The sequence below is a fragment of the Anomaloglossus baeobatrachus genome, chromosome 1 (assembly GCF_048569485.1).
Source record: "Anomaloglossus baeobatrachus isolate aAnoBae1 chromosome 1, aAnoBae1.hap1, whole genome shotgun sequence".
Lineage (NCBI taxonomy): Eukaryota > Metazoa > Chordata > Amphibia > Anura > Aromobatidae > Anomaloglossus > Anomaloglossus baeobatrachus.
In genome coordinates, this window is record NC_134353.1 from 885,937,578 (window position 1) to 885,960,733 (window position 23,156).

Genomic DNA, 23,156 nt, shown 5'->3' on the forward strand with positions numbered 1-23,156 from the left:
AACTGCAAAGTCCGTCCCTGTCACCGGGGCAGAACTTACAAGCGTCTCAGCCTGGGTCGCTACCTCTCCCGACTCCGGCTGGCGAAGCAGCACCGGGTCGGAGCATTGCACACAATGGGGGTCATCGGAGCCTGCTGGTAGATTAGCCCCACATGCAGCACACGCAGTATACACAGCCCTTTTTGCCTTGGCCGCCTTGCGTTTTGAGGATGACATGTTGCTGCTTCCACAGAGCGATCTGGGAGATGCAGCCAGAAGCGACCTCACAGTGCAAGAAATACAATATCTATATATCTGTACAGTACACCGATACACCGTGAGGCACTAGAGGGACCAGCACAGAAAAATCGCTTACCGCCCGCTTAAAAAGCGGGTGTGTGGTCGCCAGATAGCCCCTAGTCCAGGTCTCCCAGAGCCTTGCGTCCTTCCTCCAGCCAGGCATGCATGTAATGGCTGCCGGCGTCTCGAGAGAGGAAGGGGGGCGGGCCCTGGGCGTTCCTGGCCAAGAGCGGGAAGCCTGCTTCCCTCTGTGCCAAGTGAGAGGGCTGGAGCATGTAAATCAGGCTCCAGCCCTCGTCGCTGCTAGCGAACAGCGTCTCTCCCCTACCCTGAATGACAGGGTGGGGGCGGGAACGAAACGGAGCTGCCGGCGTCCTAGGCCCAAAAAGCCGGGGACTAAATTTATAACCGCCGCCGCCGTAAAAGCGCGGACGGCGGATCCCCGGCGCACCACAAGTCACAGCAGCGCCGCCCGGTCCAGAGGGGGTCGGCGCTGCGTTCCCAAACACAAACAATCCCCCAGTAATCTGTAGGGACACCAACTCCACGTTGCGGTCCCCGGCGCACTACAACACCCAGCCAGCCCGGAGTGTGTCTGTGCCTGCCGGGGACACAGAGTACCTGTATGATGCAGGGCCTGTCCCTGATCGTACTCCTGCTCCGTCTCCATCAGGTTCTAATGGGTCTGTGGATGGAGCCCGGCATCAGAGCTGAGAGGCCGGCAGGATCCCACTTCCACAGAGCCCTACCAGGGGATGTGGAAGGAAAACAGCATGTCAGGCTCCAGCCCTGTACCAGCAATAGGTACCTCAACCTTACAACACCATCCAGGGGTGAGAAGGGAGCATGCTGGGGACACTATATGTGTCCTCTTTTCTTCCATCCGAAACAGTCAGCAGCTACTGCTGACTAAAATCTGTGGAGCTATGCATGGAATGTCTGACCTCCTTCGCACACAAAGCTAAAACTGGAGAACCCGTGATACCACGGGGGGGGTATAGCCAGAGGGGGAGGGGCCTTGCACTTTTAATGTAGTGCTTTGTGTGGCCTCCAGAGGGCAGTAGCTATACCCCAATCGTCTGGGTCTCCCAATAGAGCGCTGAAGAAATTGCACTAAAAAGCCCTAAGGCTATGTGCGCACGTTGCGTCATAGTACCTGCAGTTTATTCTGCACGTTTTCCTGCCCTTGGTTTTTGACCAAATGGCTTTTGACAATTTTTTAGCACTAAAAACACATGCGTATTTTCCGCGTTTTTAGTGCGTTTTCAGCGCTTTTTACCTGCTTTTTCACATGCGTTTCTGCAGATGTGTTTTGTATATCAAGACACTGAGAAATAAAGTTGAAAAGAATGAAAAAAGAGAAAAAAAATGATTATATTCACTTTTAATATAACTATATGTAAAATCAACAATTATAATGAAATTATAGCGGTTATTCACATTTTAACCGAAAAATTGGTGAAATTTATTATTTTATAACATTTAAATTTTTGGTTATTGTGTGTGTGTAAAGGAACATTAGAACCCTTTAATTTTGTGCGAGAAAAGCATGCGTTTTTGGAGCCAAAAACGCAGTGGAAAAGCAGGTAAAAAGCATGAAAAACGCAGGAATTGTGCTTTTGGTGGCATTTTTTCAGCATGGTTTTTGACCCAAAATATGCAAATTAAACGCTGCAGAAAAAAAAGCAAAGTGCAGACAGGATTTCAGCTTTTCCCATAGACTTTGCTAGAAAACAAAAACGCATGCGTTTTAGCGCAAAAACGCTGCCGCTAAAAACGCTGCGGAAACGCGGGAAGAAACACAACGTGTGAACATAGCCTAACACTAATTGGAAAATCTTTGGAAATTCTGGGAAAAAAAAAAGTTTCTTTAAATGAATTCTTAGTCTATGTGCGCACGTTGCAGATTAAATGCAGACATTTTCTGTGCCAAAAAAATGCAGCTTGTGGCAGAAAAACGCACTAAAAAAGCATGCGTTTTTGGTGCGTTTTTGTGGTGTGTTTTTTTGCCATGTGTTTGTTAAATCAATGCCTGGAAAGGCTAAAAACCGCAGGAAAAAATGCACCAACAATTGACATGCTGTAGATTTTTTTCTGCACCCAAAACTGCAAGGAAAAAAAAAGCAACGTGCGCACAGCGCTTCAGAATTCTTATTGACATTGCTGGGATAAGGATAGGCATGCAGATTTGGGTAACACACTGCACGATAAACTGCACCAAATCTGCAACAAAAAACTCAGCATGTGCATCAAAAATGCACCGAAAACACACCAAAAATGCATGTTTTTTTGTGTGTTTTTTGGCCACAAGGTGTGTTTTTTGGTGCAGAAAATTTTTGCACCTAATCTGCAGCGTGCGCACACAGCCTTAAACTTAATTTTTTAGGACGAAGACATTTTGGGATAGTTTTGGAGTTTTTGCACCGTCCATGCATGTAGCTGGTGACAAGCACAGATCCCCATTCTCTTGTGTGATGGATCGTTATCATTTAGAAATTCGGCAGTTCACTTCCAGGCCAGTGTAGATGATAAGAGGCTTTCACTATAGATTCATCTGTCTCACTCTTTGCTAAGTATCTCTTACAGATGCAGCTGCCGCCAAGAAAGTATGGAAGACGTGATCTGTATATGGAGAGCAGAGGCGGCGTTGGGATAAATATATAAACAGCTTAGATGTTTTCATTTATCATTACTAGAGTTTTCCATTTTCCCTTTAGCGTGTGAACTGCAATATGCAGTCACAGATTTGGTGCAGAAATTTCTGGAACCAAACACTCAGAGTATGCACAGCCTAAGGGCTCATGCGCACGTAACTGCTGATTATTCTGCAGCAATTTGACAGCACATGCGTGTGGCGCCCTGGCCTAGCCAGGTCGTCACACATAACACACAAACACCCCACCCCCATTAGACAGGGACACCAGCCAAACACAAATTCCTTGTTGCCTCCCTCCAGGGTCTGATGTCCACACCAGGTTGGGCGGAGCTAAGCGGTTGGCTCCACCCACCGAGGAGTTCACAGGCCTGGAGGCGGGAAAAGTGACAGTTTAGTCCAGGAGGTGGAAGTGAGAGGAGTGAACACTTGGGTGTCTGGGTTTGTGGCCCAGGCACTGACAGCAAGGTTGGCAGACGGTGGTGGCCGTCAGCAGGAGTGGTGGAGCAACGCGGAACCGTAGGACCAGGGTCGGGCGACGGCCCGCCGGTACCAACCAGGGAGCGAAGTGAAGCCAGCACACACAGGCAGGGCCATCGGACCCCGACCAGGCTTGGAGCCGCCGACAATAGTTAAATCCGAATGTGACTGGAACCCCAGGGATTTCCTAACAGCAAAAGTCCCGATTGAAGGCAACCGCCCACACCGTGAGGGTATACAGCTACCGCCTAAGGCTAGAGACCCAAGGGCCAGCGCCTGCGGGCAAACGGGCTCCTCCGGTACCCATACACCGGGGAGCGGACTACCGTTGGGAATCCATAGTAGTCAAACGAGAACATCAAGGTGCAGGGAAAGACAGCCGCCATCTCCTGTCTGGGGAGAGACACTGCAGCCGGCTGCGGGACTCGTCCATCCAGCCGTTTGGTTTACCGAGGACTTTGTACCTTTCTTACTGAGTGAGTACCCGTGCCATCCGGCACCGCGCCGCACTATCCCTGCAACCCTGCACCTCACCGACTCTGCCTCCCTGTCACCTCATCGGGCCTCGGGACCACCGACCCCTACACACGGAGGGGGAAAACAACATCCCAGCTGCTCCCTACCATCGCTCCCGGGATCCCCGTCATCAGCAGCGGTGGTGCCCATAATCACCACGACCCTTGGGTGGCGTCACGGACTAAATCCCCCAAACCAACCACCCCTTTCACTCACGGGTGAGGAGCGCCGCTTGAGTCCCCGGATCCGGCACACCGCTCGAGCCACCGAGCAGCAGCAGCAGCTGCAGCAGTGCCGGGCCCGAGCGTTAGCAAGTGCAGCGCAGTGGTGTCCTCCCCACCTGCGACATGTGCGCTTCAAATCGCTGCAGAAACACTGCGTAATGGATGCAGTATTTTTGTTAAAAAAAGCCGTTTTCATGCGCTCGGGATGCTGCCCCCACCATAGACAGAGTGGGAGCTGCATCCAGAACGCACAAATAAATGACATGCTCATTTTATGAGCGCACGGATTTGGGTCAAAATTTTAGCACCCAAATCGCTGCTTTCATAAAAGCAACGTGCGCACAAATCATGCACAATCTTCATAGATTGTGCAGGGGACGCAGGACGCATGCATTGACGCTGCAGTGCAATACGTAGCGTAAATGCATGTCAGTACGCAACGTGCGTATGAGCCCTTAGGCTATGTGCGCACTGAGCGTTTTTCTCGGCGTTTTGCGCGTTTTTCTGGTGCATTTCTGTCCTTTTTTAGGCTCAAAACTGAATGACTTTGGTTCTCCAGCAAAGTCTATGACCTATCATTTTTGTTGTCGGCACACAAGTTTTTTTTAGCTGCGTTGTTGAGCTAAGAAAAAAAAAATTGACATGTCAATTCTTTCCTGCATTTTAATGAGTTTTTCATCCATGCAATGCATTGGAAAAACATAGCAAAATGCAGTGATCAAAAACACAGCAAAATGCACGGAAACGCGGTAAAACACATGCGTTTTTTACCGCCGGTGCGTTTTTGCCACCGGTGCGTTTTTTTGCGTTTGTGTTTTTTGCGGCCAAAACCACACAAAAACACAGCGTCAAAAAAATGCTGTGTGCGCACATAGCCTTAGCCACATTGCGTTTTGACATGCGTTTACGCAGCATTTTAAACTGCAGCGTAAACACATGCGTTCTGCGCCCCCAGCAAAGTCTATGAAAATTAATCAAATTCCATGAGCACGTTGCGTTTTGGAACGCAGCGTTTTGGATGCCAAATTTATGACAAAATCAATACGTTCTAAAAAGCAACTGTGGTGCCCCTGACCTGGTCAGGTGCCACTGGGTACTGTACCCATGCTGGGGCAGTACCTTCAGGTAACACAAAGGCTATAATAGGGTGTGTACTCACAGACACATAGCTACCAGGTTTCCCACACCTTAGAGGGGACCCTTGGGCAGACCCAAGAGGGGGCGTTCCTCCGCAACTCATCTAGGGGTGTAGGGGAGGTGGCAGTGGCTGTCAGGAAAGTAGGAGGAGTTAGCCAGTCTAGTAGTGGAGAAGCGCAGAGAAGAGGTGGCACCATAAGGAGGATCGAGCCTGGAGCCATCGGGCCAAAAAGGGGAGAAAATGCAGTAGTGACTTCCCTGGATGAATCCCACGGTAATTCAAGTCAGGGGTTATCAGCAATAAGAAGTGCTAGGAAGGCGAGTTAACGGTTACCCTTAGACCAGCCTGAAGGATACCTGGTTCCACCTGGTTTATCTCAGCATCACCTGGTTACCTCACAAAAACATCTGGAAGTGAGTAAACAAGTTGAAAGACATCTTGGACTGAGACTGCGTTATTCTGGGACCTGTTGTTCTACACACCCGAGCCCCTGGGGCCAGTCTCACTCACGGGAAGCCACATCAACAGACTACAGATTCCATCAGCTCCAGACGCTCGTTAAACCTGCAGTGGCGGTCACCCATATCCCTGACCGCAAAACCGTGAGTGGTGTCACGACTCCTATATAAATAAACCTGACTTACCTGTCGCCAGAAGTACCCCCTCTCAAACGTGGAGACCCTGTGGCGTCCCTGTAGGTGGATAAATGTTCCTGGGACCGGTGGGCTCCACACAACTTGTCACTTATTTTGTGCGATGCTTTTCCCTCTCTGTCTATGGGAGAACAAGCATCCAGAACGCATCAATTCTGCATTCAAAATGCATCCAAAATGCTGCGTTTTATATGTCACGCCAGAATGCAATGTGCGCACATACCCTTAAAGGGCTAGCCATTATGTTAACAAAATACAATGGAGCTCAATTCTTCACGGTTAGGCTATGTGCCCATGTTGTGATTTTGCTGCATTTTTTTTTGCAGATTTTAATCAACACTAAGAAAAAATCCCAGCAAAGTCTATGAGAATACTGACTGGCTGTGCATGTTACAGTTTTTTCCTCGCAGATTTTGGTGCAGAAAAAATCTGCATCATGTTAATTGTTTCTGTTATTTTTCTGCGTCTGATATAATCCATGCAGTGCTCGTGCTCGAAGACTGCAGTGGATTATATTTGTCAGTGCTGGACTTGCAGCTCTGACACTGTGCCTCACACACCATGCATCCGGCATGGTGTGTGAGGCTCTCCGTAGCTCAATAACCATGGTGATGACCTAGGGTTGCCATGGTAGCGATCGGGTCCCTGTGATTGCATTACAGTGACCCGATGGCCAGGGAGAGGTAAGCGATTCCTCTCCCTGCCTCCTGATTCTAATGCTGCCATAACAATTGATTGTAGCATTTAGGGAGTTAAACTGCCGGAGCAGTGTTGGCACCGCTCCTGGTAGTGAGAGCAGGGTCTAAGGGCCGCCTTACACAGTGCGATATCGTTACCGATATAGCTAGCATGCGTACCCGCCCCCATCGGTTGTGCGACACGGGCAAATCTCTGCCCGTGGCGCACAACATCGCTAGGAACAGTCACACTACTTACCTGCCTAGCGATGTCGATGTGACCGGCGAACCGCCTCCTTTCTAAGGGGGCGGTTCGTTCGGAGTCACAGTGACGTCACTAAACGGCCGCCTAATAGAAGTGGAGGGGCGAAGATGAGCGGGACGTTATATCCCGCCCACCTCCTTCCTTCCTCATTGCTGGCGGGACGCAGATAAGGAGAGGTTCATCGTTCCTGCAGTGTCACACGTAGCGATGTGTGCTGCCGCAGGAAAGACAAACAACATCGTACCTGTAGCAGCACCGAAATTATGGAAATGAACGACGTGTCAACGAGCAACGATTTTGCACGTTTTTGTGCTCGTTGATCTTCGCTCATTTGTTTTACACACTGCGATGTCACTACCGGTGCCGGATGTGCGTCACTAACGGCGTGACCCCGACGATATATCGGCAGCGATGTCGTAGCGTGTAAAATACCCCTTAGAATAGAGCAGCTATGCACACAATCATTCCCTATGAAGCTGTCGAGTGCCGAACTTCGCTTTTACCACCAGCTACAAAGGGAATGAATGGATCAGGGATTGGGCAGCCGACCTGCTGCCCAATCTTGTAATGGAGATTAAAGTTCCCCTTTGGGGATAATATTTTACCCATCAATCAGCAAGTTGTCATCCTTCTTGCTTAAAGGTTCACTCACACGAGCGTATAAATCGGACGAGTGTAAACTGATAAAAAAAGGGATAGCACTCCAACCAATGTTATTTAATGGTATTTTTGTCATACTGAAAAAAAAAAATAAGATGCCATATGGCGCCACAGTTCGGCATCCAATTTTTATGTAAATATTACAATTCTTTACGCTAAGCAACTGTAAATGATTAACAGTAAAAAAAAATAGACCGCACAGAGATGACAAGTGAGGAAAAAGGTGTTGCACTTTTCTGGATGAGAATGGGACCCATTTTTTAATTCTTCCATGTGACCGCAGACTAAGGGTACACTCACACGAGCGTATGACTCAGACAAGTGCAATGCGAAAAAAATCTCGCATTGCACTCGGATCAATATTATTTAATGACAGAGAGCAGATGATCAACATTTTTCTCATCCAGATTCTGGATGAGCAAAAAGTTGCAGCATGCTGCGATTGTCAGCAAGAGAGGTTTCACTCGCACCCATACAAGTCTATGGGTGCAACTGAAACATCGGACTGCACTCAGTTGACATCCAAATGCAGTGCGATAATCGCATCAGCCGACATAGGAGGAGATGGGGAGACTAAGCTCTCCCTCTCCTCCGCAGCTCCCACCTTCTCCTCCGTAGCTGTGATCTGATTGCAGGATTGGATCACAGTATAATGACACTCGGCTCACGCTGGCAGCAGAGCAGGAGCTGATGGTCATTATCGGATGCACTTGCATCGGATCCCATACTATCGTGTGAATCCAGCCTAAAGGTGATTTCTTTTAACTGGACATCCCCTTTATACTACAAAGAGTGCATAACACATACCCCAGGCATTTTTATAGATACACTGACGATTGATATTAACCCCAAAAGAGGTAGGTAACAAATTCATCCCTGCAGTATCTGCAATGTCACAAATAAGTGTTACATATCCTTCAAAGAAAAAAGTCATCATCTCCTACCTGTCAGCAGACAGAAGTGCACCGCTGGAGTGCCGCACATGATGACGCTCCTGTGTCTGCAGCTGAGGTCCTGTCGGCAGCAATACGCTCCGAGAATACGGATATACTGTATGAGCGAGTCCTGAGAAACTTCTTAAACAAATGTTTCAGTCTTCTCAAGAACGGCAGCAAGATGGATCATACAGAGGCATCTGCAGAAGTTCCCAAAACAGTGCATTTCTCACCAGACACCAATATTTCTGCTCAGTGGGAAAAATCTGTCGCCCTTCCAAAGAAACATCAAAATGATTTTTTTTTTTATTCTCTAGTATGTTATTTCCTGGTCTTACAAAGAAAAAAAAAAAGAAAGTAAAAGAGGAAATGTTCTTCTGGTGAACAAGACAAGACCTACAAGCGCAGACTGTCAGAGCAGATGAAACAATCCATGGTCCTCGCTGCACAACCCAGAAGACGTTTCCTGTTTGCAATTGGGGGAGTAGGCGATGTTCCTGCTGTCAGCCCCTGTTCTGGCAAGCCCAAAAAAAAAAAATGCTACAAAGTTTATTAACCCTTATGAATTAACAAGTGGTCACAACACATAAACTCATACTAAGATGTACAAATATAGTCAGATCCCGCAGACAGCGCTGTTTACAGTAAGTCTGTGCGAAGGATAAACTCCCTGGGACATCTGCACTTTATATTATAAATGATACGGTTATGCGGAGCATGCACGCTTACCGCGCCGAGGATCGCAGGAGCTGGCACGCTACATAGCTCGCCATCGGTTTGGGTGATTGTCATCAATCATTTCTAGGCTATGGTACTTCTGCTTTATGATCTGTTGATAATCATTAAGTGTGTGCACGCTCCGCAGTGGTCAGCAAAAATGTAGACTCCTATAATAATTACGAGGCACATCCTAGTTGATAGAAAAAGATAGACAATGAAGCTTAAAGTGTGACCGTCACTTTAATTATTATTTCATATAATTTAATAGTACACAAGAAAATAAGGAACTTTGTAATTATTATTTAACTAGAAGGTGGCCCGATTCTACGCATCGGGTATTCTAGAATTTACGTATTGTGTAGTTCATGTATGATTTTTGTTATATATATATATAGATGTTGTTGTGTGTAGTTACCAAGTGTTTGTGTAGGGCGCTGTACATGTTCTGAGTGTCGCGGGGGGTGAGAGCGGTGTTGTATGTGTGTTGCGTGTGTTGCGTTGTTTGTGGAGCGCTGTGTGTCTGTAGCGTTGTGTGTGTGTGTGTGTGTTGTGCGGTTTGTGTGTGTGTGGTGTGTTTTGGGGGGAGGTATGTTTTGAGCAATGTGTGTGTTGTGCAGTATGTGCGTATATTTGTGTGTGCAGCGTTGTCTGTGTGGGTGTCTGTGTAGGGCGTTGTTTGTGATTCCTAGTGTGTGTGTGTTGTGCAGTGCGCGTGTGTGTGTGTGTTGGGGGGAGGTGTGCACCTCCCATCGTGCTCCACCCGCCATGCTGCGCACTTGCAAACGTGCTCCATCCGCCATGCTGCGCACTCCTAAACGTGCTCCATCCGCCATGCTGCGCACTCCCAAACGTGGTCCATCCGCCATGCTGCGCACTTCTAAACGTGCTCCATCCGCCATGCTGCGCACTCCCAAACGTGCTCCATCCGCCATGCTGCGCATTCTCAAACGTGCTCCATCCGCCATGCTGCGCATTCTCAAACGTGCTCCATCCGCCATGCTGCGCACTCCCAAACGTGCTCCAGTGCGCAGTATGGCGGATGGAGCACGTTTGGGAGTGCGCAGCATGGCGGATGGAGCACGTTTGGGAGTGCGCAGCATGGCGGATGGACCACGTTTGGGAGTGCGCAGCATGGCGGATGGACCACGTTTGGGAGTGCGCAGCATGGGGGATGCAGCACGATGGGGAGTGCGCAGTATGGCGGATGGAGCACGTTTGCTCAGCCTCTCTCCTTCCAGCCTCCCTCAGCATCAGCCTCCCCTCCTCAGCCTTCCTGAGGATCAGCCTCTCTCGTCCCAGCCTCCTTCCTCCCAGCCTTCCCATCCCAGCCTCCTTCCTCCCAGCCTTCCCATCCCAGCCTCCTTCAGCATCAGCATTCCCCTCTTCCCCATGATCAGCCTCTCTGCTCCCAGCCTCCTCCAGCACGGCCTGGTCCTCTGCCGACACTCACACACCCGATCGCATACACTCACACACACCCGATCGCATACACTCACACACACCCGATCGCATACACTCACACACACCCGATCGCATACACTCACACACACCCGATCGCATACACTCACACACACCCGATCGCATACACTCACACACACCCGATCGCATCCACTCACACACACACCCGATCGCATACACTCACACACACCCGATCGCATACACTCACACACACCCGATCGCATCCACTCACACACACCCGATCGCATACACTCACACACACCCGATCGCATCCACTCACACACACTCGATCGCATCCACTCACACACACCCGATCGCATCCACTCACACACACACCCGATCGCATACACTCACACACACCCGATCGCATACACTCACACACACCCGATCGCATCCACTCACACACACCCGATCGCATACACTCACACACACCCGATCGCATCCACTCACACACACTCGATCGCATCCACTCACACACACCCGATCGCATCCACTCACACACACCCGATCGCATCCACTCACACACACCCGATCGCATACACTCACACACACCCGATCGCATCCACTCACACACACCCGATCGCATACACTCACACACACCCGATCGCATCCACTCACACACACTCGATCGCATCCACTCACACACACCCGATCGCATCCACTCACACACACTCGATCGCATCCACTCACACACACCCGATCGCATCCACTCACACACACCCGATCGCATCCACTCACACACACAGACACTGACGATATCGCACTTACGCGCTCATACTCACAACATCCGGGGATATCACATGCTTCTGGCCATGTGATCCTCCGTCAGGTCCTGGAAGATCACAACAGCACATTTTCGCCGCCGAGAAGCAAGCGATATCCCAGGATGTTGTGAGTATGTGGATGCGATGTGAGGTGTGTGTGAGGTGTGTGTGAGGTGTGTGTAAGAGTGAGTGTGAGTGTGATCTGATGTGTGTGTATGTTTGTGTGTGTGCGTGTGGATCTTCTGGCGCAGCAGGACCTTGATGGGCTTGATACCAACGTATCCACACCACTCCCACCACTGCCGTGCGAGCGGGGGCCGGGGGGGGGAGGGGGGGGGAGGGAGTACAGTACTCACCTCCGTGACAGCGCTTGTAACCATGCGAGCATGGTTAGCAACGTATCCACACCAGTCCTGTGCGAGCGGGGGGCGGGGGCGGGGGGGGAGGGGGGGGGGGGGTGGGCAGGGAGTACCGTACTCACCTCCGTGACAGCCGTGTCAGTTCGAGAAATGCGCGGGAGGAGGGAGGGGGTGGGGCCAGAGCTAACGTGCATTGCGTGAGGGGGGCGGGGCGTGGCGTGGCCGAATTGCCAATGCCTGCAGGGTGCCGGGGCGAGAGGCCAATCTGTGGGGGGGGCGGAGCCTGGGCGAGCGGCTGGCCAATCCGTGTGGGGGCGCAGCCTGGGCGAGCGGCCAATCCGTGTGGGGGGGCGGGGCCATGGCGAGCCCAGCGGCCAATCAGCTTTGTGTCACCGTAAGGACACAATTTTGGAGCATGACAGACAGACAGACAGATAGACAGACAGACAGACAGACAGACAGACAGAATAAGGCAATTATATATATAGATATTATAGCGTTGATTATTCCATGGCGCTTTACGTGTGAAAAAGGGGGGACATACATAGACAAGTACAAGAATCGTGAACGATGCAAGGCACAGACTGGTACAAGAGGAGAGAGGACTCTGCCCGCGAGGGCTCACAGTCTACAGGGGATGGGTGAGGATACAGTATGTTAGGGCAGAGTTGGATGTCAAGCGGGATAGTGGACTGAGGGTTACTGCAGGTTGTAAGCTTGTCAGAAGAGGTAGGTTTTCAGATTTCTTTTGAAGGTTTCCACGGTGAGAGTCTGATGTGTTGAGGCAGAGAGTTCCAGAGTATGGGGGAGGAACGGGAGAAATCCTTTATTAGATTGTGGGAAAAGGAGATAAGAGGAGAGGAGAAAAGGAGATCTTGTGAAGATCGGAGCTGGCATACAGGTAAGTACCAGAAGACTATGTTGTAGATGTATGGAGGACAGAGGTTGAGGATGGCTTTGTATGTCATGGCTAATGTTTTGAAACAGAGTCTGTGGGCATTGGGAAGCCAGTGAAGAGATTGGCAGAGAGGGGAGGCCAGGGAATAGCAAGGGGGACAGGTAGATTAGTCAGGCAGCAGAGTTTAAGATAGATTGGAGGGAAGTAAGAGTGTTAGAAGGGAGGCCAAGAGCAGAAGGTTGCAGTAGTCGAGGCAGGAGATGATGAGGGCATGCACTAGTGTATTTGCATATTCTTGGTTAAGGAATTTACAGATCTGAGAAATTATTTTGAGGCAGCAGGAGAGGTGGGAGGACAGTTCAAGATGGACATGGTGTTCCAGTAGTTATGAGGCATAAGGGAGAAGCAATATAGGGTGACAGCTAGACACAGAGGATGGGTCAAGGGAGGACTTTTTTGGGATGCGTGTGATTGAGGCATGTTTAAAGCATGAAGGGAAGACACCAGTTGTTAGTGATAGGTTGAAGAGATGGGTTATGGCTGGGATGAAGACTGTGGTGAGGTTGGGCATGAGGTTAGATAGGAGCGAGTCAAGTGCACAGATAGTGAAAAGTGTGTGTCGCCAGGGGTTAAGGAGATACCCAGAACCGGGCCAAGGGGTCGCTTCTGGAAAGGGGATCACGGTGTCGTGACCCGGTCTGTGCTCCCTGGTTCCACAATAAAAGGGGGGGGGGTTATGTTCGTGACGCCACCCGTGGAATGTGATCAGAGATGACCACCGCTGCTGCAGAACCTCCGGGGTGATGGAAGGCAGCTTGAGATGGGACGGCTCCCCACGGGTAGAGCCTTTTCCCCGGGGCAGTATGTTAGTCTATGGGGGGAGTGCAGGACACGAGCACAATAAACAGGCAGACTCACGGTTTTGCAGTTTCTTTGTCTTTTACTGGTGATGGTATTCAGCAGAGTACTGTCCACGGAGTCTGTGAGGGGTTCAGGGTTTCTCCCACCCAGCCGGGCCGTTTTGGCTTCCTTGCCTGCACTGTGTGTCTGTGGCCCTGCCGCTGTGTGAACTATGCAGCCGGCCCTGTGCTCCTCGGTACCGACATGACAGGCAACTCGAGTCCTTACTAGTATGTTCCTGAACTCTGCGCTTGTTGCTTGTGTCTGTGGTACAGGTGAAAGATCTGGAATCTTCACTTCTCTGGTGGTAACTGTGCAGTATGTAACCTGCAGTCTCGGATCCAGCATCCGTTCTGTGTGCTCCACTGGGGATGAGCTCTGCAATGCTCTGCCTCCCAGGAATGTTCCTCTGTGTACGCTTTCTCCTTTCCTCAGACCCTCAGCTAGGCCTGGAATTGGTCAGTGGATCCTGAGGTGAGCTAAAGCCAGCTTCCAACCTACAGATCCTTTCTCCTCAGTGCTCTGCACTGAACTTCCAAACTGAAACTACTCCTGACCATTTCCTCCCCCACACCAGAATATACAGGGAAGCAGCTTGGTCTCCCCCTTCTGGCCAGGAGGTCTTGGTGTTGTGTGTGGGGAGTTAACCCTTTGTGTGGCAACCCTGGGATGCCACATTCCCCCTTAGTGAAGAACAGTACTCCGGGACTGTGAAAGAAACAAACAAGTTATGAACAACAAGTGTATATATAAATACAGAGTCTCAAAAGGAAAAAATACAAAAACCTTAAAGCTCAAAAAGAGTCCAAAATGTTCAAAAATATATAAGTGTTCATACAGTATAGTCTCTGTAGGTACTGGGCTTTTGGTCTTAACGTTGCAATTAAATAAACATTTCAATCAACAAACACTTCTTAAAGGTGTCTCTACTCTGGTCGTAAGTGCAGTAGACCTCACGGCCCTCGGGCCACCAACAATGTGATCAAGTTGTAACTCTCCGTGCTGCCACCTTACACCACTCTTCTCTCACCTTTTCTGTACACTAAACTGTTACGGTTTTTCATATAAACATTATAACATATGTACATTTTATATGCAATTCCACATTAGTCTTTATATCTTGCTGGTATCTGACCCTGAGTACTACACTGTGACCTGCGTACTGCTGGTGTACTGGGTGTACTTAGCATAATGGTGTGAGTGGAAGTGTACCTATTTGGTGTTTCTAATACTTGCGAGGATGGGGGGCTGACTGTAGGACTGGCAAGCTCACTGGGACCAGGAATCTGTTCTTCCTCTACGGTTTCAACTTCCAGTTCTTCATGTATTGGGACTTCTTGTGGTACGAGTTCTGATGGTGGTTCCACCACTTGAGGGAAGGCGATCATTGGGACTACTACTGCTCCATAGTAATTTGGCCATGTTTTTGGGAAATCTCCTAAGACTGTATGGAATACATCTTCTTCCTTCTTGACAGGTTGTACCTGTATGGGTGAGGTGACTTCTGGTGTCTTCAGGGTTTCAGGACACGGTTTGAGTTGATCTCTTGACACGACAGCTGATGTCCTTCCTTGATCCTTACTGATTAGACACACTTTGGGATTATCCATACTGGATGGTAAGACTGTATATGGGGTGGTTTCCCACTGATTATCCAATTTGTTTGTGCGCCGTTTCCTCTTGAGAACTTGGTCACCAGGTTGCAATGGGGTTGCTAGAGCATGCTGGTTGAAGGTTCTCTCCTGTCTTCCCCTAGCTTGTTGGAGACTTTTCTCTACGCACTCTTGTACTTGGCGATACTGCTGCTGACGTAGGGTATCCCAATTGGATTCTTGAAGTTCCGCATCTGGCTTCAGAATTCCCATATCTAAATCAATTGGCAGTTTACCGGGCCTTGCACGCATGAGGTAAGCGGGGGTGCAGTTTGTAGAACTCACCGGGACATGATTGTACAAGTCCACTAGGTCTGGCAATTTCTCTGGCCATTGATTTCTTTCTGACTCTGGTAAGGTCTTCAACAGGTCAATCACAATATGGTTCATCTTCTCGCATAAGCCATTTGTTTGGGGATGGTATGCTGTTGTGCGGATCTTTTTACAGCCATACATGTTGCAGAATTCTTGGAAGATCTGTGATTCGAAAGCTGGACCTTGGTCTGCAAGGACTTGTTCTGGGTAACCATGGGGTCTGCAAAAGTACGTCTGGAATGCTTTAGCTGCTGTTCTAGCTGTAAGGTCTTTCACGGGTACCACCACTAAGAAGCGTGAGTAATGGTCCACGATGGTTAAGGCATAGACATAGCCGGACCGGCTTGGTGACAACTTGACGTGGTCTAATGCGACTAGCTCGAGTGGTTGCTTGGTTACTATGGACTGGAGTGGAGCTCTCTGGTTCTGTTGATCCTTTCTTCTGAGGTTGCATGGTCCGCATTTTCTACACCAATCTTCAATTGATTTTCTCATACCAACCCAGTAGAATCTTTCTCTTAAGAGCACTTCCAACTTTTTCCAACCAAAATGACCAGCACCGTCGTGGTAAGCTTCCAGAACCATCTTGACGTCTCTCTTGGGCACGATGATCTGCCAGACCAACTCATGTGTTTTTGGATTGGTGTGCCTTCTACAGAGCTTCCCTTGGTACAGGAACAATTTACCTCTCTCTTTCCAGAGATGTTGTGTCTCAGCTGGGGCATTCTGATTAGGGTATGCGCCTTGTTGTGTAAGCAGTTCTTTCACTAGCTTCACAGCTGGATCGCTGTCTTGTGTGTCAGCCCATCCGTGGTGTGCTAATGGGTTGAGAGTTGCCTGCTGTTGTTTTTGGTAGACACTCGGTTGATACTGTCCCACCTTAGGACGGTGAAAGGCCGGCAGCTCAATTTCTTCCAGTCCCTCCGGTTCCTCTTCCACGTTCCCCGAGTGTGGCATCCGGGATAAGGCATCTGCATTCCCATTCTTGTGGCCTGCCCTGTACTTGATGACAAAGTTGTAGTTTGACAGTCGGGCTATCCATCGCTGTTCCAGCGCACCTAGTTTTGCAGAGTCCAGGTGGGTCAACGGATTGTTGTCAGTAAAGATGGTAAATTCTGCAGCTGCCAGGTAGTGTTTGAAACGCTCTGTTACAGCCCAAACTACTGCCAGTAGTTCTAACTTGAAGGAGCTGTAATTCTCTGGGTTTCTTTCTGTAGGCCGGAGCTTCCTGCTTGCAAAAGCAATAACTTTCTCCTTGCCTTCCTGCTTTTGAGACAATACTGCTCCCAGTCCTACGTTGCTGGCATCTGTGTACAAAATGAAGGGTTGATGGTAATCTGGATATGCCAGGATCTCTTCTCCTGTCAGTGCCCACTTCAACTTCTTAAAGGACTCTTCTCTCTCATCACTCCACTGGAAAGGAGGATTTCGGGCTGCAGACTTCTTTGACTGTCCTACCAGGATGTCTTGTAGGGGAGCTGCTAGCTTCGTGAACCCTTTTATAAATCTTCTATAGTAGCCCACCAGTCCCAGGAATTGCCTCACCTCTTTCACGCTGATGGGTCTCGGCCAATCTCTTATCACGGTAACTTTTTCAGGATCTGGTGCTACCCCTTCTGAGCTCACGACATGTCCCAGGTACTGTACCCTTGGCTTTAGAAGGTGACACTTGGATGGCTTGATTTTCATGCCGTATCCGGATAAGGCTTCAAACACTTCTGCCAGGTCTTGTAGATGCTGTTCATAGGTCTTGGAGTAGACTATGACGTCATCCAGGTACAGGAGGACAGTTTCAAAGTTTTTATGTCCTAGGCAGCACTCCATCATTCGCTGGAAGGTACCAGGCGCGTTGCAGAGTCCAAACGGCATACAATTGAACTCACAGAGGCCCATCGGCGTGGTGAACGCTGTCTTCTCCTTGTCAGCCTCTGCCACAGGAACTTGCCAATACCCACTAGTCAGATCTAGGGTGGAAAAGTAAGTAGCGGATTTTAATGCAGCCAATGACTCTTCTATCCTAGGTAATGGGTATGCATCCTTGTGTGTAATGCGGTTGATCCGTCTGTAGTCTACACACATCCTCATGGTCCCATCTTTTTTCTTAACTAGCACTAGTGGGGCTGCCCAGGGGCTACAACTGTCTCTTATTACCCCTGCTTCTTTCATTTCTTTGAGCATGTCTTTGGCGCATTGGTAGTGAGCCGGTGGTACTGGTCTATACCTCTCCTTTATTGGTGGATGGTTACCAGTGGGTATAGTGTGCTCTACCCCTTTGATCTGCCCAAAGTCTAATGGGTGTTTGCTGAATATTTGTTCATATTCTTTCACTACCCTGTATACTCCATGCTTTTGATGGGAGGGTGTAGAATTGGTACCTACATGTAGCTTTTGGCACCAATCCTCCAGCTTTCCCTCTGAGCCATTGTCCTCCGCCTGATTTGACGGCTTCAAGGGCTCAACGGTGGTGATGGCGTTGTTATCAACCGTATATAGCTTAGCCATGGTAGCATACTTAGGTAGGGTGACCTCATCTTCCCCACAATTTAGAAGGCGTATTGGCACTCTTCCCCGATGTACCTCAACTATTCCTCTGGCCGTCAATACAGTGGGCCTACTGTCTGAGTACACAGGTTCTACCAGGGCCTGATAGTCTCGCCCTCTGATGCCTATTGCAGCTCTACACCAGACCAGCATTTCTGTTTTGGGAGGAATTACAATAGGTATTGGGTCACTTACCCTTGCACTGCCAATTTCACCTCCTGACATTTCTACCTGCTGCTTCAGCATCAAGGCTTTAATTTCCTTCTGCAGGAGTCTCTGTTGCCCAGGTTTGGCAGTCTCGACGATCTGCTGCAAGACAGTAATTACCTCTGCAAAACAATTTTCAATTACATTCATTCCTAGCAGCATAGTTGGTTCACGTTCTCGTCGGTCAACATCAACAATGATAATACCCTGATTCTGCAATTCTACTCTCCCAATCTTAATGGTCATTTCTCTGAAACCAACCTGTGGTACTAATTCACCATTGCTAGCCCATATATTCAATGCAACATTAGATGGACCACTGCTAACGTCTGAATCAGCCCAGTACCTCTTATAAAGGACATGCGGAATTGATGATATTTGGGAACCAGTGTCCAGCAAGGCGTTGAGCGGAATGCCATCCAGCACGATGGGGATGACTGGACGTCCCCCCACATACTTGTCGTGCCAGGGTGAAGGACCTTGAGAGTTCATTCCTGAGGAGCGGCCCGCCTCCCCAGGGGATCCCCATTTAAAGCACATTCACGGGCAAAGTGACCTGGCTCCTTGCAACGGCGGCAAATGGGCTGTCCATCCGGCTGGTAGCGGTCGCTGGGTCGTCCTCTCGTCGCTTGGTATCTCCTAGGCCTCATCCATGGGACATCCTCCTTGCTGGTCGCCAGCTCAATCTTGGGTGCAGACTTGGATCCACGCAGCTCCTGGACGATTCTAGCCATGGAAGCAACAGTGTCTGTCAGGGCATCAAGCCTTTGATGGAGAGCCTCATTAGTGATCGGCTCCAGGTGGTTAGCAGCAGCCGCTGACATGGCTGATGTCACCGGCATTACTGGCTGCTGGGGTGCCACTGTAAGGTGTTGAACAGAGTCTATATCCTGCGGCTCCTCCACCTGCTGGAGGCGGATGGCTCTATCCTTTAGCTGGGCAAATGTTAGTCCTGGATCCTGGATCACCATCATGCTCAGTTGTCCCCGGTGGGAAGGGGATGAGAGTCCATCCAGGAATTGGTCTATCAGCAGCTTATCTGCTCCAGGGGCTAAGGCAGGTTCTGCTACTTTAAGTGCTCTGAGCGCCTCCTGCAAGTTTAAGGCAAAGTCTCTTGCGCTCTCTCTAGGTTTTTGCTTGCATCCAAAGAACCTCATTTTAGCCCGGCTGCCAGCAGTGGATTCAAAAGCTGCTTTTAGTCCAGCTATTATATGCTCTACAGTGTCCTTTGCATCGTCCGGCCAGGATGTAGCCTCCCGCTGGGCATTGCCAGTTAACTGTCCCATAAGCATACCAACACGCTGGGCTTCTGTCAGGGGGTACATGCTGTAGTAGATTTTTAGCTTTCCGATAAAGTCATTAAGTGTGTTGGGCTCACCTGAGTACTGCGGCAGCCACACTGCACCCGGGGTGTACGGCATCAGGAACGGCATGATAGGTGCCGCTGCACCTCCGGGTACAACAGCGTCTCCCTGCTGCGACATCTTTGCGCCCCCTTAGTTAATTTCACCAGTCTTCTTGACAGCAAGCCTGGGGCACTTTTCTGCGTTTTCGTTCGGGTCACAGCACCGAGCGCACCTCCTCTGCAAGCGGTAGGCGGAGTCTTAGTTTAGGCGCGATGTTTTCCCGCGCGTAGCAGGTAATGGCGTGATTAAAGATGGCGCCTGGAAAATGTTACCAATGATGTTTTTGGATTTTTCCAGGTATCTTTGCAAAGTTTAAAGTCCGTTCTTTGTTGCAACAATTCACAGTGCAAGTCTTTTATGCGATGCAATAAGTCTTTACAGGCACACGTCACCCGGGTTGCAGCCGGGTCCAGTCCGCATCCTGTTCGTGACGCCAAAGTTGTGTCGCCAGGGGTTAAGGAGATACCCAGAACCGGGCCAAGGGGTCGCTTCTGGAAAGGGGATCACGGTGTCGTGACCCGGTCTGTGCTCCCTGGTTCCACAATAAAAGGGGGGGGTTATGTTCGTGACGCCACCCGTGGAATGTGATCAGAGATGACCACCGCTGCTGCAGAACCTCCGGGGTGATGGAAGGCAGCTTGAGATGGGACGGCTCCCCACGGGTAGAGCCTTTTCCCCGGGGCAGTATGTTAGTCTATGGGGGGAGTGCAGGACACGAGCACAATAAACAGGCAGACTCACGGTTTTGCAGTTTCTTTGTCTTTTACTGGTGATGGTATTCAGCAGAGTACTGTCCACGGAGTCTGTGAGGGGTTCAGGGTTTCTCCCACCCAGCCGGGCCGTTTTGGCTTCCTTGCCTGCACTGTGTGTCTGTGGCCCTGCCGCTGTGTGAACTATGCAGCCGGCCCTGTGCTCCTCGGTACCGACATGACAGGCAACTCGAGTCCTTACTAGTATGTTCCTGAACTCTGCGCTTGTTGCTTGTGTCTGTGGTACAGGTGAAAGATCTGGAATCTTCACTTCTCTGGTGGTAACTGTGCAGTATGTAACCTGCAGTCTCGGATCCAGCATCCGTTCTGTGTGCTCCACTGGGGATGAGCTCTGCAATTCTCTGCCTCCCAGGAATGTTCCTCTGTGTACGCTTTCTCCTTTCCTCAGACCCTCAGCTAGGCCTGGAATTGGTCAGTGGATCCTGAGGTGAGCTAAAGCCAGCTTCCAACCTACAGATCCTTTCTCCTCAGTGCTCTGCACTGAACTTCCAAACTGAAACTACTCCTGACCATTTCCTCCCCCACACCAGAATATACAGGGAAGCAGCTTGGTCTCCCCCTTCTGGCCAGGAGGTCTTGGTGTTGTGTGTGGGGAGTTAACCCTTTGTGTGGCAACCCTGGGGTGCCACAAGTGATCTGGAGAGTAGAGAGGAGAGCTGATCTTCTGTCATGGTGGAGAGGCTGGTTATGGAGGAAGTGGGCCCAGTAGTTATGGGGAGGGGCTGTGGGGGACTGTGGGCCAAAGCTTTCTCTGATGTTTCGATCTTCTGCTTGAAGAATGAGGCAAAGTGTTCAGTTGAGATGAGAGGAGAGGGAGTAGGTGCTTGGGGTGGGAGGAGAGAATTAAAATTGTTGAATAGCTGTTTAGGATTGTGGGACAGGGTGGGTATAAAAGATGAGAAGTAGGTTTGTTTTGCTTGTGGACTTGAAATTGCCAAGGGAATGCTTGCATATGATGAAGTGCTGGTGGTATGGGATCTTTTCCATCTCCAGTCAGCAACCCTGAAGTTCTTTAGTCAGGCTTGTGTGCCAGGGTTGCCTGTTGATTGTGAGTTTTGTTATTCATGAGGGTTGGCGGCCAAATCGAGAGTTTTAGTTATTGTGGTGTTATTAAACGTGGCAGCAGCATCTGCATTGTGTAAGGAAGCTATCTCTGTGAGAGGGAGAAGAGAGTCAAAGAGTGAATGTAAATCAAGGTGTTTGAGATTTCTGCTAGGGAATGTAAGTTTGTGAAGTGGGAGTTGAGTGCTAGGTGAGGAGAGGGAAAAGAATGTAAGTAGGTTGGGGTTAGACAAGATAGTTGAGTTTGAGAGGTTAGATAGGGAACTGAGGCAGGTGAAGATGAGGTCCAGTGTGAGGCCATCTTTTTGAGTAGCTGCGGAGAACCATTGAGTGAGGCTGAAGGAGTGTTAAAAGTTTAGAGACAGCTGAGTGGGAAGTATCAGTGGGGATGTTAAAGTTGTCCATGATGATAGTGGGGATGTCAGTGGAAAGGAAATTAAGTAGCCAGGTGGTGAAGTTGTGAAGCCCCACAGGTGTTGTGTCGGTGCATTACCTTCAGGGACTCCACTCGGCTGGATCTTGTCACTGGTAGGAAATCTTCTATTCTTGTCGTGACGCCACTCTCAGTATTGCGGCCAGTAGGGACCGCCACTGCAGGTTGAGGGTCGCCTGGGGCTGATGGTGTGTGCAGTTAGTTGGAATAGCCTCCTGAGAGTGAGGCAAGCCCTAGGGCCCTGTGTAGGTGCGTAGTACCACAAGGCGCATAATAACTCCACACAGGCAGAATGTCTTTCAGGGGTTTTACTCACAGTTGATGGCAGGGTGAGTAACCCGGGCGTAGCTGGGATGAACCAGGCGGGAACCAGGTATCCTTCAGGCTGACTTCTGATGGTGACTACCAACTCGCCTTCCTTAGCCCTTGGTGGTTTGGGGTAACCCCGACTTTTAGTCCCTATGGGGGTCACCCAGGGAAGTTGCTGAAGCCTCACTCCCCTTCGTTTGCCGTGTGCTTGTTGCCTGGGCCAGATCACTCCAGCTTCTTGCCTCCTGTGAACTGTGGGCCCTAACTGTGGCTACGTGGCTGCGGCTTTTAGTTGTTGTGGTGTGGGCTTTGAGGGCCCCACACCGGCAGGTTTAGCAGGGAAAGGTGGATCTATCCCCGCTCCGGGATCTGCCGCCCGTTTGGGCCTGGTTCTCCCTAGCAGTCTCCTTACTTCCCACTCTGTGCTCTCTCTCTAGCTGGAGATGGGTTTCGGGTAGCACTCCTAGGTGACCGTTCTCCCCCGTCGGTAGCCACTGCGCGGACGCTGTCAGACTACAGCAGCCCAGGGGAAGGGGTCAGCTCTCCTCGGAGCTCCCTGGACTCTGGACTGAACCGGCTCACATCTGGGACCTTCACTGCTGCTCCTGTCTGAGCTTCACTTTCCTGCTCCTCACTCCTCCACACTCTGCTGCAGACTCCTACAGACTGTTTACTCCTCCTTCTCTTTTCCCTTTTGTGCCTGCCTACGCCACCTAGCAACCAGACTCTCTTACCACACCCCTTGAGAGGAGATGGAGGCTTTTGGCCCCCTCCACTATTCCAGTGAAGGTGAAGGCTTTTCCCCCTCCTGGGATCCCCAGGGGTCCTCTCATGGGTACATGTGTGAGACCTGATCACTATGCGCCTGTGTTCCACACCCCG

At 50.1% G+C, this 23,156-nt stretch overlaps 1 protein-coding gene across 1 annotated transcript in view; it reads right to left on the minus strand.

Annotated features, from left to right (window-relative positions):
• The window catches only part of ITGA1 (integrin subunit alpha 1), a 329,669-nt gene extending 320,784 nt beyond the window's left edge, over positions 1-8,885 (minus strand). Inside the window, exon 1 of the mRNA XM_075342876.1 lies at positions 8,490-8,885. Coding sequence (XP_075198991.1) covers positions 8,490-8,529 — 40 coding nt within the window. The 5' untranslated portion in view covers positions 8,530-8,885. The remainder of the gene's footprint in view (positions 1-8,489) is intronic.
• Between the last annotated feature and the right edge of the window lie 14,271 nt (positions 8,886-23,156).